This window comes from Galeopterus variegatus, unplaced genomic scaffold (assembly GCF_000696425.1).
Source record: "Galeopterus variegatus unplaced genomic scaffold, G_variegatus-3.0.2 Scaffold4504, whole genome shotgun sequence".
In the NCBI taxonomy this organism is placed as follows: Eukaryota; Metazoa; Chordata; class Mammalia; order Dermoptera; family Cynocephalidae; genus Galeopterus; species Galeopterus variegatus.
The window spans coordinates 166,132-179,035 of record NW_007730615.1 but is presented as its reverse complement, the minus strand read 5'-3'; the positions used below and the strand labels follow the sequence as shown (position 1 = coordinate 179,035).

The 12,904-nt window shown below is 59.7% G+C and overlaps 1 protein-coding gene across 1 annotated transcript in view; it reads right to left on the bottom strand.

Annotated features, from left to right (window-relative positions):
* Positions 1-8: 8 nt before the first annotated feature.
* The window catches only part of PROM2 (prominin 2), a 14,138-nt gene continuing 1,242 nt past the window's right edge, over positions 9-12,904 (bottom strand). The window contains 23 exon segments of the mRNA XM_008587715.1: positions 9-158; positions 379-452; positions 762-868; positions 1,086-1,175; positions 1,937-2,005; positions 2,185-2,265; positions 2,545-2,598; positions 2,741-2,833; positions 3,612-3,683; positions 4,199-4,345; positions 6,033-6,117; positions 6,255-6,346; positions 6,926-7,049; positions 7,944-8,096; positions 8,445-8,604; positions 8,796-8,859; positions 10,031-10,105; positions 10,487-10,689; positions 11,031-11,120; positions 11,402-11,465; positions 11,759-11,879; positions 11,982-12,184; positions 12,563-12,686. Of these exon segments, the coding sequence (XP_008585937.1) occupies positions 389-452; positions 762-868; positions 1,086-1,175; positions 1,937-2,005; positions 2,185-2,265; positions 2,545-2,598; positions 2,741-2,833; positions 3,612-3,683; positions 4,199-4,345; positions 6,033-6,117; positions 6,255-6,346; positions 6,926-7,049; positions 7,944-8,096; positions 8,445-8,604; positions 8,796-8,859; positions 10,031-10,105; positions 10,487-10,689; positions 11,031-11,120; positions 11,402-11,465; positions 11,759-11,879; positions 11,982-12,184; positions 12,563-12,686 (2,335 nt within the window). The 3' untranslated portion in view covers positions 9-158; positions 379-388.

The window sequence follows — 12,904 nt, the reverse complement described above, 5'->3', positions numbered from 1 at the left end:
TGGAAAGGGGGTGAGAAGGGAATGGGCAAGATGGGGCCAGGTAAGATGAAGTCAGGGGACGATCCAGTCCTGGACGCCAGCCTGGCTCTGAGGCAAGAGCTACAGAAATCCTCAGGCTGAGTCGGGGGAGGACAGACAGCCCCAGGGTTCACCTTGCCCTGTTAGGGATTCAAAACAAAGCAGGTGAGGCAGAGGGAGGAGAGAGCTGGGCTCCACCTGCCAGTGCCACTGCTAGACGGGCTGCTCCTAGAACCCAGACCCCGCCAGGTCCCCAAACCTGCCTGCCCTCCTGGGCCCTAAAAACCCCAATCCCAGCCCTTTCCCTCCCCACCCCCTCAATCTCCCAGCACTGAGGAATTACGAACGTGGGAAACTCACCCACTGGACCCTACAGCTTCAGGGAGGTGACCCGGGGGATGTGAAAGAGTTGAGTCTCCTCAGAGCTGGTGGAGCTGCAGCATCATAGGACAAAAGTCAGTGAGCCCACGGCACAGACTCTCAGCCCCAACACAGGAACAAACCCGGAGCCCTGATGCTCCAACCTCAGAAGCCCCCCAGGGATGTTCTGCAGTAAGAAGGACTGGGGCAGACATGTGGGAGAGCTTCCTGGCCCTGGAGCTCCTCAGAGTGTGCGGCTCTTCAGGGCGAGGCCGTGAGCCTCCTCTGCCTGGAGGACGGGCTGTGGCAGGGGGCCAGGCCCGGTGGCTGGAAGGACACCTTCCCAGGCCCCGATGCTCCCCACAGCCCTGGCAGTACCTCACCTGAGGCGTTTCCGGATGGGACGGAAGTATTTGGCGGTTTTGATAGCAAAGACGATGCTAGGGATCAGGAAGAAGGTGCACCAGCCCAGGCAGAACCAGAAGGCGTTCTAAAAGCGGGGCGTGAGGTCAGCTTCCCCCCCGCTCTGCACCCTCCACCCCACCACCGACTCAGCGAGGGCCACAGGAGGCGTTGGCTGCTGCAGCTGAGGGGAGGCCTGGGGTGCAGGGCTGGGGCAGGGGCCGTGCCTCACCTCACACCTGCTCACGCTACCCCTCCCATGCGGCCTCCATGTCCCTGAGCCCTGATGAGCTGGGGGCACTCACCCAGGGGTCAGCCATCATGTCACACAGGATCACACGGCCATTGTCCAGGGCTCCAGAGAGGGGCTGGCAGGTGGCGATGCGCTCAGTCACCTGTGGTGCCAATGTGAGGCAGGCACATGTGGAGAAGCCCAGGCCCGCAGGGTTACACCCCGTATTCAGAGAGACAGGCTTACAGGGACACAGCTGGGGCCACCACGCACTTTTACTCAGGCACATGGACACAGACCCACAGAAATGGGGACTCCCTTGCACAGGCCCCTTACTCAGCTCTTTTTCTCCTATTCACCAGCCTGTATCAAGGCCCTACTGTGTACCCAGTGCTGCGCTTTAAGTCACACTACCACTGAGCAGCAACATGTGTGCATATATGAACACACATGTGCACACACATGCATGTCTGCACACGCACCTGTTCACACACTCACACACACACAGACACTCGTTGTTAAACTGGACCCCTGCCGGCCTGGTGCAGGTGCCCAGAGAGCTGGCAGAGGCTGTGGCCAGCAAGGGAGGTGGGTTCGGAGGGCTGGCCTTAGACAAGCTGGGCGAGGGGATGGCCCAAAAAGGGCATGGGGGCAAGAGGTGGACGGCGTGTTCTAGGGAACTACGGCCACTGCAGCTCACATTCAGGCCTCAGAGAAGGGTTGCGACAGAGGTGGGGCAGGCAGAGCCCAGCCACAGAACAGGGATATGGTTGCCAGGCGTGGGAGTCTGGGTTCAATCCTGAAGGCCTGGGGAACCCACAAGTAGCTCTTGGGGATGAGGAACGAGTAGAACAGGTGACGAGCTGGTCCACTGGGGTAACCGGCAGTTGCTCTGAGGCCAGGCAGGTCTGGGTCCCCACTCACCTCCTCTCTCACCCAGGCCACGTACTGGGAGAAGTAGCCCATCTCCCGGCTCAGGACACACTCGCTTACCTGCAGGAGAGAGAGGAGCCTCGGCTGGCACGGGCCCCAGGAGCCTGCAGCCTCCTCCGCCCCCACCCCACCCTCCATGCCAGGCAGCAACAGGACAGGCCAAGCTTCCCTGGGAGCCAAGATGAGGGGACAGGGCTGAAGGGGAAGCCTGAGGCGGAAGCCCCCCTTCTGCCACTCACATTCCTCACGATGCGGGTGGCCCAGGCAGGCAGCTCTCCTTTTAGGTGAGTGATATTGCCCAGGACACCTGAGGTCTCCAGCTGGAGAAGAGGCCTCAGCTCAGTGCCCTGCTCACGCGTTCACTCATCCATTCATTCATTCACCACATAACACACAACACACTCCTCCTGGCGGGGAAGGGGGTCAGCCCTGAGGACACAGAGGCCAAAGATGGGTCCCCAAGGATCTGTCCACCCACACCCATCTCCTTCCCACCTCCACCCCCAACCTCCAGCAGGTCCCAAGCCAGGTGGGTCCCCCTTCCTTTCTCCCTCTGCTGCCACTTGCTCCACCTTCCCCTCCCCACCCCCAGAAGCCACCTGGAGCTTTGGGGCAGAGGACATCAGGGCCCTGACACTGAGGTTGAGCTTCGCCTGTGGAGAAGAGATCGGGGCTGGTTAGGGGAAGGGGTTGGGGGGGAGGGGACAGCTTCCAGGCGCCAGCCTCCTCTTTTGCAGCCCCTTCTCCACCTCTCCTCTACCTCAAGCCCTAGGCTCCCTGCTCCTCCAAACTTACCACGAGGTCCTGCTGGGGCATGACCTTCTGTTGATAGAGGTTTCTGAGTCCTTGGGCCTCCTCCTGCAGTTGCTGCCCCAGCACAGAACTGCCCTGAGGGGAGACAGATCAGAATGTCTCCCTGCCCGGCACAGTACAGCCTCTCCAGCCCATCCTGTGCACAGCCTGTCAACCCGATGTATCGAGGGGAGGTAGAAAGTGCTGCGCTCAGAGGCAGAAAACTGAGGCTTCCTTCAGCTCCAGGGCCTGACCTTGTTTTGGTGGACTTAAGTCCGAGTTCTAGGTCCATCCCTAGCTCACTGGGTACCCCTAAATCTGCTACAGAACCTCTCTGAGCCACAGTGACATCTGCCCAAACTGAGGAATGCTCCTTGATCTACCCACCATGAGGGGCTGTTGTGGGTTTATGAATATTCATAAACACAAAATGCTATTTTTTTCCCCTGGAGGGCAACTTTCATGATATCTGATTCATTGCAGTGTCTCCACAGCACCTTTCCCAGCAGATGCCACAAGTGCTGTGCACATAGAAACGCTTGCCTAACTGCATGATGACAGACCAGTTACTTCATCTGATCTGAGACAGAGGACAGCCTGCTTTACAGATGAAGAAACTGAGGCCTAGAGATGTTCAGTGACTTGCTCAAGGCCACACAGCCAATTGGTAGCAGAGCTTGAGTCAGAGGATTCTGGCTGCAGAGCCCTCAAGTCCAGCCGGGGGACTAGGAGCCTTAGCCCTCACTGGTGGGGGCCCTCAATCCCCTGTCTTTTCTCTTGCCCCCTCCCCAGTCCAGCCACTCCCACCCTCTCCAGCCTCCCAGGCCTTCCTCTGAATCCTGCCTGCCCAGTGGGGTCTCTGGTCCCTGCTCACTTGCGCCTGGGCCAGTCCTTCCAGCTCCTGGGCCAGCTGCTCCACGTTGGTCTTCACCACAGGCTTCTGGATCTGAGGGCAGGCAGGAGAGGCCAAGAGGGACGGACCCGGCTTCTCCACCGCCCCCTCCGCTTGCCCCCAGCCTCCACATTCACTGTCTTGTCAAATGTACCCCACACCAGCTAAGTCTATTGTGACACATCTGTCACAGTGGGTTAGACCTGAAACTGTGAATATTTCAGACATTTCCAACAGGATAGAAATAACAACAAAATGAGGCACCCTCTGGTGTAACTCGAGGAAGAGTTGACTCCCACCAGCACTCCTTGTGCTAGTGGCTCAGGACCATGAACAGTGACACAGGATGCTGAGTGGGGGCAGAGGACATTCATTCCCGCATGGCCTGGGTGTGGCACCAGGACAGGCATGGGGTCTGGGGACACTCCCAACAGGAGAACGCTCCAGAGCACGTGGAGGAGTCGAGGGAAGGTTGAGAGCCAGGGCAAGGTAAGACACACACCCAGCTCCTCTGTGGGCCCCTCTGTTCTGTCACCATCTGGCTGAGCACCTGAGGGTCCACCGCTGACCTGAACGAGGAAGTCTGGGTAGTGAATGCTCTCGATCCCACTGCTCTGCAGGGCCTTCAGGTCCCGGTGGGCGGCTGGGCTCAGCAGGTCCTGGTCCTGCACGTTCACTTTGAGGCCTCGCAACTCCTGCCGCAGCTTGTTGGTATACTGGGAGGGAAGGGATGGGATGTGGGGCATGCCCAGTTGCTGAGCCAGGACCTCAGAGATGTTCCCCTAGCCGAGGGGTCACCATTACCTCCTGGATATCCAGGGCCCCCTACCCTGGACACGCCCCCAGCCCCAGACAGGCACCCAGTAGACCTCTGCTTCCTCCCCTCCCTCCACCACCTTCCTCCAGCACCTACCTGGCTACTGGGCTGTGACAGAGACCTTCCCTGACCCCCTCATTTGAAATAGGTTTCTCAGAGCCTCTTTTTTTTTTTTTTTTTTGTCTTTTTTCGTGACCGGCAACGGATTGCAACCCTCAGTGTCGCGCCCGGACCGGACCGGGACTGGCAACGGGATTGCAACCCTCAGTGCTGCGCCCGCACCTCACTCAGCCAGTGAGCGGGAACCGGTCTGTATGTGGGATCCAAACCCTCAGCGGGAGTGCCGCTGCACTCCCAAGCGGCGCACTGTAGCAGTGCGCCACCGGGCCGGCCCTCTCAGAGCCTCTTTATCACATTATTTGTGTTAAGGACTTCACAGTACCTGTTGCTCTGAAATTCTCTTATTTAATTGTGTACTTGTTTGTTGCTGTTAGTTCCATGAGAGCAGAGCTTGTCTGCCTATTTCATCCCAAGCCCTATCACCTAGAGCAGAAGCTCACATGCGGTGGACAAGGGACAGGTCTACTGACTGTGTGAATGAATGGACACATGCATGGCGAATGGATGCAGCTGCATTTCAAGAAAGATCCTCAGCATTTCCTACCATTGCTGGAAGAGATTCAGAGCTCTTGAAATCCAGCCCCAGTGTTTAACAAGTAAGAAACGAGATCAGAGAGGAACGTTCACTTGCCCAAAGTTACACAGCAAGTTAGAGAGTGCAGCCCAGCTCCGCTCGCCTCTCCCCATCCAGCCAGGTTGCCTTCCGCAGAGGCAGGGGCTATGGCAGCATTTCAGGTGTCAGTGACAGACAAGTTCAGCTTCAGGAAAAGTGTGAGGTCAGGCTGTGCCCTCCCAGAGCCCTAGAATGCATGCCTTGTCTTATTTGTCACTGCAGAATCAGCTTGTTACCAGCTCCTTTGGGGACATGTATTTTTAAGGTCACCTTTGGTATGTTGCCAGATGGCCTCTGAAGACTGCCCAGTCCATCTGAATCCGAAGCCCTCTTTGTGCACTCTTCTGTGGGCTGGACCCTCCCCTCCCAGGGCCAGGCTGAGACCCCTCTGCTGGAGGGCCATGGCTTTATGCACAGCACAGTGTCTCTGGCCTAGTCCTGAGCCTGCTCTGTGGACTCCTGTCTGGTTGAAGACACTGCTGGAGGAGCCACCTAAGGAACCACCATGTCCCCTCCCTGGCCATCCTCCTCCTGACCAGAGCATCCCAACCAATGCCTGTCCCCAACACATGCTCCCTCGTCCTCTAACTATCGTCATCCTTTCTGTTACAACCTCAACTGTGCTCAGTTTACCCTGGAGCACAGGCTTCACACTCCCACCCCCACACCTGGCATTTTCCCCAGGCTCTCCCCTGGACCAGGCCCTGAGCTTGCAGCTGGAGCCTGTGCCCTGAGGCCCCTCCATCGCTCGTGCAGACTTCTCAGGTTCAAAGAGGTGGTGCCTCCACAGAAGTAAGACCAGAGTGGGGATGTCTGCAGGAGAGGTCCTCAGAGCCTTCTGGAATGTTCTCACCTGCCTGATATCCAGGTGCTTCTCCAGGTCGTAGGAGTCATTGAGCTGCAGGACACTCCAGAGCGCGGCCCCTTCCCTGCACTGCCTGGGGAGGAACAATGGGAATCAAAGGTGAGCAACAAGGACTGGCAGGTGGGGGCTGACATCACCCTAAGGGGACAACCACCTCAGTCCTCCTGCCCCTCCCCACACCCCAGCCCCCAGCCCAGGCTGTCCACTCACTGGTAGGCCAGGAGGATGCTGATATTCTTCCGCAGGCCAAGAAGGTACGACAAGTTCATGGACGGGGGCAAGTTCCCCGGGGTATCTGCAAACTGGGGGTGGGGCAGGAAGAAACGGGGCACAGAGCGGGGGGGGCAAGGATGTTCCCCCAGCTCCCTGAGGGCCTGGCCTGCTGCCTCGGCACAGCAGAGACCAGGCATGGGAAACACCCCTGTGACTCCAGCCCAATCCTAGACTCTAACTCAAATTACACCTAGGCCCTCAATCCTTACAGGGCCTCTTCCCATGAATGTCCCAGAGGGGTGGCCGGCCTGATCTTTGGCAGAGAATCCAGACCAGCATCACAGCTCACCTATTAGGAGCACACCAGGCACAAGGATTTCCAGTTTCCGGACTCAGGGTTAGGAGAGGAGAGAGGCTCGGGTCTGGGTGCAGTCCCTCAGGGTCCCTGCCCTGGGCCCTGTGCAGCACCCCAGGACACATGGGTGCTCTCTCTCTCTCTCTCTCTGCTCCTCCCTATCTACTGGTTTTCTTTCTTGGCCTCTGTCCTCATCCCTCCTGCTCCTCCATCCCTCTTTTGCCCCCTCTGGCTCCCCTTTTCTCCTAACCCTCCTGTTCTTCCCACACCTTCCTCCACCTCCCTCTGGGCCCCAGAGTGGGGACAGGCCCACCTCGTAGAGCTCTCCACTCTCCCAGCTCCGGCACACCAGCGTCTGCACATTGCCACCCACCAGGAAGGTGGCAAGGAGGAGGAGGATGAGGGGGACAGCAAAGAGGAAGCTGAAGCCGGCACCTCTGGGGAGGGTGAGAGACCGCACTGAGGGACAGCGAAGCCTGCCACACACCCCCTGCCCCGCCTGTGTCCCAGGGCCAGCACAGTCATCGAGTTGGCCCCGGGACAGAGCCTTCTGGGGAGAGGATCTCGGAGGACACAACCTCCTGGGCAGGAGGAGGATTCGGGGCTCCTGAACACCCCGACCTCCTCCTCACCCCATCCCCACCTGACCGCTGGTGCCCTGGCCGGCCCTGGCAGCCTAAGGGAGAGAGCACCTGCTTTGTTAGAAGAGCCAAGACTACTCCCTTGTGGGACTAGAGCCCAGGGAGGTGACCTGCTCCGGAACTCAGCCCTCAAAAGGGTCATTGAGCAGCACCCCAGTGGGTCTGAGTAGTACAGATCCTTAGACCTGGTGCCACTGACTTGTTGGGCTTCTTTGCCAGGCTGCAAGGCTTGGAGAGTAAAACATGGGGTGGATTTTAGCCCCCAGTCGTTTCTCTGGCCAGGTGCCCTTGTGTAGTGAACAGCTTGTGCAAGAGTACGTGGCACCCCTGGCCTTAGAGACCTTCTTGTCTAGGGATGCTGCCTGGGAGCTGGGTTGAGAAAGATTCTGAGGCCGTGTCTGTACTCAGTGGGAAGTTGCCGCTGGTGTGTGTGGTGGGGGAAGTGCTGCTTCTTTGCCATTCCCACTCTAGTCCAGCCCCTTTATACGGATGAGGACACTGAGGTCCAGATGAGTTAGCATCATTAGATGGGTCACCCAGTGAGTTGCCTCTGAAGCCAGCACTAAACCTCAGTCTCTTGACTCCCAGGATTCTTTTCCTGTAGCCACACCAGGAGCTGTCCACGGGAGTGGGAGGAATCTGGCCAGCACAGTGGGGAGACACCCTTCCCCTCTCCCTGGCCTTTCTTACATCATGAGGAAGCGGGCTCCGGCCTCGCCTTTGGCTTCCGAGTGGCTGGGATCCTCCCTTCCAGACAGCCCCCAGATGCCCAGGCTGAGGCCCAGCAGGTTACAGACCACCACAAGCAGGACCATGGAGCATAGCACGCAGCCCACAATCCACCTGCCACAGAGAGGGTGTGGTGTCACTGAGAAGGGAGGCAGCTGGGCACCGGCATGGGCCAGTGTGGGACCTAGTGGCTGGGTGAGGTCTCTAACCTCCAGGCTGGGGCTTTAGGAGGGCATGTGTGAACACTTCCTGAGGCCTCTGCTTCAATGAGGTCCCCAGGCTCATGTCCTGGGGGCACATGATGAAGTGAGGACACGGAGGACCAAGGAGTCAGGCAGGGGTCTTGGCTTAAAAGGAGACAGGTTCAGTACAGCCAGGGGTTGGTAGGGGAGAGAAATGGGCCTCAGGGCTGCAGAGAGGCTGGGACACCCACCTCACCCCACCCCATCGGCTCCCAGGCACCTGTATGTCTCATATCTCTGCACCTCCTGTAGGTAGGGGCGGCTGCTCTGCTCCAGCTTCTCCAGGGCCTGGCTCCAGCGGGAGGCTGCCATCAAGTCCGGGAACCCTTTGGCCAATGTCTTCACACCTTCGGGCTCCTGGGCCACTGCCTCCTTCAGGTCTGCCCAGAGCAGCGGGGACTTATGAGATGGGGAAGACGCCCACAGAAAGCCCAGTCGCTGTCAGGGCCCAGCCAAGGAGAATACCTTTCCCCACTCCACCCCCGCCGACTCCTCTCAACAAGCCTCCTTGGTAGGGGTGGGACTGGGGTAGCAGGTGGGCAGCTGCCCTGGGCCCTGGGCAGGGCCTCACCTCTGACCACGCTGTATGTCTGCAGGGCTGCCAGGAGCGGGAGGCTGTTGAAAGTGCTGTTCTCCTGTGGGAACCAAGTGGGACTGTGGCTTCCACCCTCCACCCAGTGTCCCAGCTTGGGGAACCCGAAGTCACCAGGCCCAGAGGGAGGGCATCCCCCCGCAGTGATCCCACCTGGGAAACAGGATCCCCTTGTTCTCTGCGTCGCTGCCTTCCTCTTCCCTCCTTCAGCCCAGGACTCAACTCCCCAAAGCGTTGCTCCCCACAGACCCCTCCTTTCTGTCCCGCCCCTCTTCCTGGACTGCTATGACCAACTCAGCTGTCTTCCATGCAAGACTGCCAGTCTATCTCCCAAAAGCCCAGCTGCATCACTCCCTCCCAGCCTCAGTTCCCACTTCCTTCCTCCTGGAACCTTCTGCTCCAGCCACCCAGCAGGGTCCCACTGCACCCTCCCCTCCCCCGGGGTTCAGCCTGAGCACTCGCTCCGTGCGGCCCCCAGCCCTACCCCTTGAGGGTCCTAGCTCTTCCTTCTGAGCTCTGGGCCTGCCTCCTGCACCAGACCATGTACACACTGAGGATGGGCACCGTGAGCCTCCAGCCCAGGGCACCAGGTAGTAGTTGAGTCCCTCTTAGACAATAGCAAAGCATCAGAAATGTCTTTGTCACCCAACTTTTACAGGTTTTTGTCAAGGTCAGACGCCTCTTTCTTTCTAAAGCATTCAAATTTTGTGGATTACCCCCTAAATACATTTATTTTATGCTATCAATATAAACTCTTTTGCTCTTTTGCTTTCTGGACTACTGTGACCAATGCAGCTGTCTTCCATGCACGACTGCCAGTCTATCTCCCGAAAGCCCAGCTGCATCACTCCCTCCCAGCCTCAGCTCCCACTTCCTTCCTCCTGGGACCTTCTGCTCCAGCCACCCAGCAGGGTTCCACCGCACCCTCCCCTCCCCCGGGGTTCAGCCTGAGCACTCGCTCTGTGCGGCCCCCAGCCCTACCCCTTGAGGGTCCTAGCTCTTCCTTCTGGGCTCTGGGCCTGCCTCCTGCACCAGACCATGTGCACACTGAGGATGGGCACCGTGAGCCTCCAGCCCAGGGCACCAGGTAGTAGTTGAGTCCCTAAGACTTCGGTTCAAATGGCTTCCTGCCCAAAAGGGGGAAACTCAGGCTCCTCACTTGTGAGTTCCCAGGCAGGTAGGGGAGGAGTTGGGTAGCCTAGGGGGACACTCACATCCTGGACCATGCTGGAGAAGTTGGCCTCAGGGACACGCTTCAGCCGATGCATGACATCGTCCACAGGGGGCACCTGAAATGGGGAAGGGGGATTATGAAGTCCATGGAGAGGCCTGAGAGGGATTGCTGGGGGAGGGGGGCAGATGCCTCTAAGCCCTCAGTGTTCTCTTGTGTAAAATGGGAACCACCATGGCCTTGACTGCCCTGGGTGGCAGTGAGGACTCGAGGAGCCGATACATGGAGCTCACAGCACAGTGCCTGGCCTGAGGAGAGCACCTGCCCCACTGCCATGATGACCCTCTTAACCCTGGGAGCATGGAGAAAGGGGGGACCAGCCAGCGGAGGGCCTGGAGTCTGCCTCAGGAAACACCTGGGCTGCTCGGATGCCTGGGGATTCCTGGGCAGCAGGAAGAGTGGCCCTTATCTCCAAAAGGCCTCGGCCCTGGGCCTGCACCTGGCTGAAGTCGGCACCCAGATCCAGGACACATGCCCAGCTCAGTGCCCCTGCACAGTTCCCTCAGCACCCGGGCTCCTGCAGCAGGGTCAGGAGGCGTTCCCGGTGCCCCTGGATGGCCGGCTCCAGGTCCTGCTGCCCCTCCCGCAGCTCCACTGTGGTGGCATTCAGGACTCGGAGATGGTCCGTGGAGTCCTGCAGGGCTGAGAGACCCACACCTGGCCTGAGCAGTCTCCAGGGCCCTGGCACCATCAGAGGCCCGGCAGGAGGTAGAACATGCCCCTCCCCCAGCCAAAGGGACCTGCACTCATTAACCTCTGTAGTTACAGTGGAAACTGCCCCAGGACATGTTAAGCCAGGATGTGAGCAGGGATGCCAAAGGACAAGGGTTCCTGGGATAATGCTGGGATCCTGGGATAACGCTATGGGGAAGTCAAGTGTGGGGCCTGCTGAGGTGGCCCAAGAAGTCCAGGGCTGGGTGAGGGTGAGCCTGCCCAGGAGGATGCCTGCAGGGCCCCACCCTGCACAGGGCTCCAGGGCTCACCCTGACCCACGCTGAGCACAGAAGCCAGTGCCAGGTACACGGTGCTCCTGAGCTGGGTGTGAATCATGCTCCCGATGGTTTCACTGACACCTGGAAAGCACAGGGCGGTCTGCAGGGCTGGCCTCCCGGGAGCCCAAGGGCCCTGCCCACCATCCATCCTGCCTCCCCAGGCCCTGGCACTGGGCTCTGCGGGGGGCGCTGGCTTCTCCAGCTGGTCCCGCAGCTGCTGCTGTGCTGCTGTCCAGCTGGGCAGGATGCCCACCTCTGCAAAGCTGTACCCAGGTGGAATCTGGGATAAGGGAGTAAGAGGGATCCCCCTGGCAGGCCTGGGCAGGGGACCCTGGGGCCGGCCAGCCAGCTGTTACCCTCACCATCCAGCTCCTGCAAGACTTGCTCCTGGGGAAGGGAGAACTGCTGTGCCACGGCCTGCAGCTCCTAGGCAAACACAGGGCGTGAGGCTGCCCTTCCCTGTCACTGGCAGCCCAATTCCGCCCCTTCCCAGCCCCTTCTGCGACCCCTATTACAGGCAGCTGGGTGTCCATACAGAGGACACCATCAGTGTGTTTACATACTACAGCGACTCTCCAGCAGAGGGCAGCCAGGTTCATAGAGGAAGGGGCAACCATTCTGATTTGCAGGTCATGGGCCTTGGAGGACCCACTCTGCTGTTCTGCCTGAGCCTGGGGTTCATGGGGTGCATGGGAGCATGGGAATGACTAGGTGCTCACCTGGGGGACATTGGAGACCAGGCCCTGGAGGCTGAGCAGGGCTTCAGGCACAGCCTCCATGCTGGGGGCTATTTGCTCATGCACACGCTGGTTGGTGACAAAGGCACAGATGACGCCAACCCTGTGGAGATGGAGGGGAGGGGAGGAGGAAGGGACTTGTGGAGTGCCCGTGGGAGCCTCGGGCCATGGCCACCCCTCCCGCCTGACCTGGGCAGCTCCTCACAGCAGCACGAGGGTGGTCAGCAGCAGGAAGGCCATGAGGGTCCCACGCTCACAGGCCATGGCCTTGTGCTCCATCTTCACGCGGCCCCCACAGCGCCGGTGGCGGCGGCAGCAACAGAAGCAGAGCCCGGTGGTGGGCACTGCTAGGAGGTAGAGGCCCGCGATCACAGCGCACACCACATAGCCCGCCTCGTACTGCACCACCTGGGCAGGGCAGTGGGGCATCAGAGGCTGTCCTGACCCCCCACATTCCAGCCCTGCTTCTGCCTCACTCTGGATGGAAACCAGAAGTGGGGAGCACAAGTGCGGTGCGCCCTTCGCCTGGATCTCCTAGAGCCCGTGCAAGAGGTGCGTGGTGTCCCTACTGTTGTCATCTTACAACGAGGACGTGAGTTCAGGGAGGTGAATGGCAGAGCTGTGGTTTGAATGCAGGTCTGCCGACTGCAGCACCCATGGAGGAGGGGAAAGGATGCCTGAGACCCCCATCCAGCAAGGTGGGTGAGCCGACTGGAGTGAGGCTTTCCTACCCCACCCCTCCAGCTCACCCTGCGCTCCCTCCCCCAGCACCTCCCTGGTTCTCACCTCCTCCACCTTCACCGAGGACGGCTCATTCAGCAGGGCCTTGACCAACTCTACCAGAAAAAGCCAAGTTTGGGGACAGTCATTGCCTTGCTCCAGGGCCCACCCCCTCGCACCACCATGACACCTTTGGAGAAGGCAGTGTCACCTCAGTCCTGTGCCATACTGCCCGGGCCTCAGCACTGCTGCAGGAGGGAACAGCCCAGGGAGGCCTGCAGACCTCCCTCCTAACCCTCTGGGTGAGCCCTGCAGCCTGGGCAGAGGCGGAGGAGGGGCTGGGCTTGGCTGCCCTTTCTCTTGAACAGCAAGGTCTGGGGATCAGAGGGGTCCTTCATCCCCTCCCGG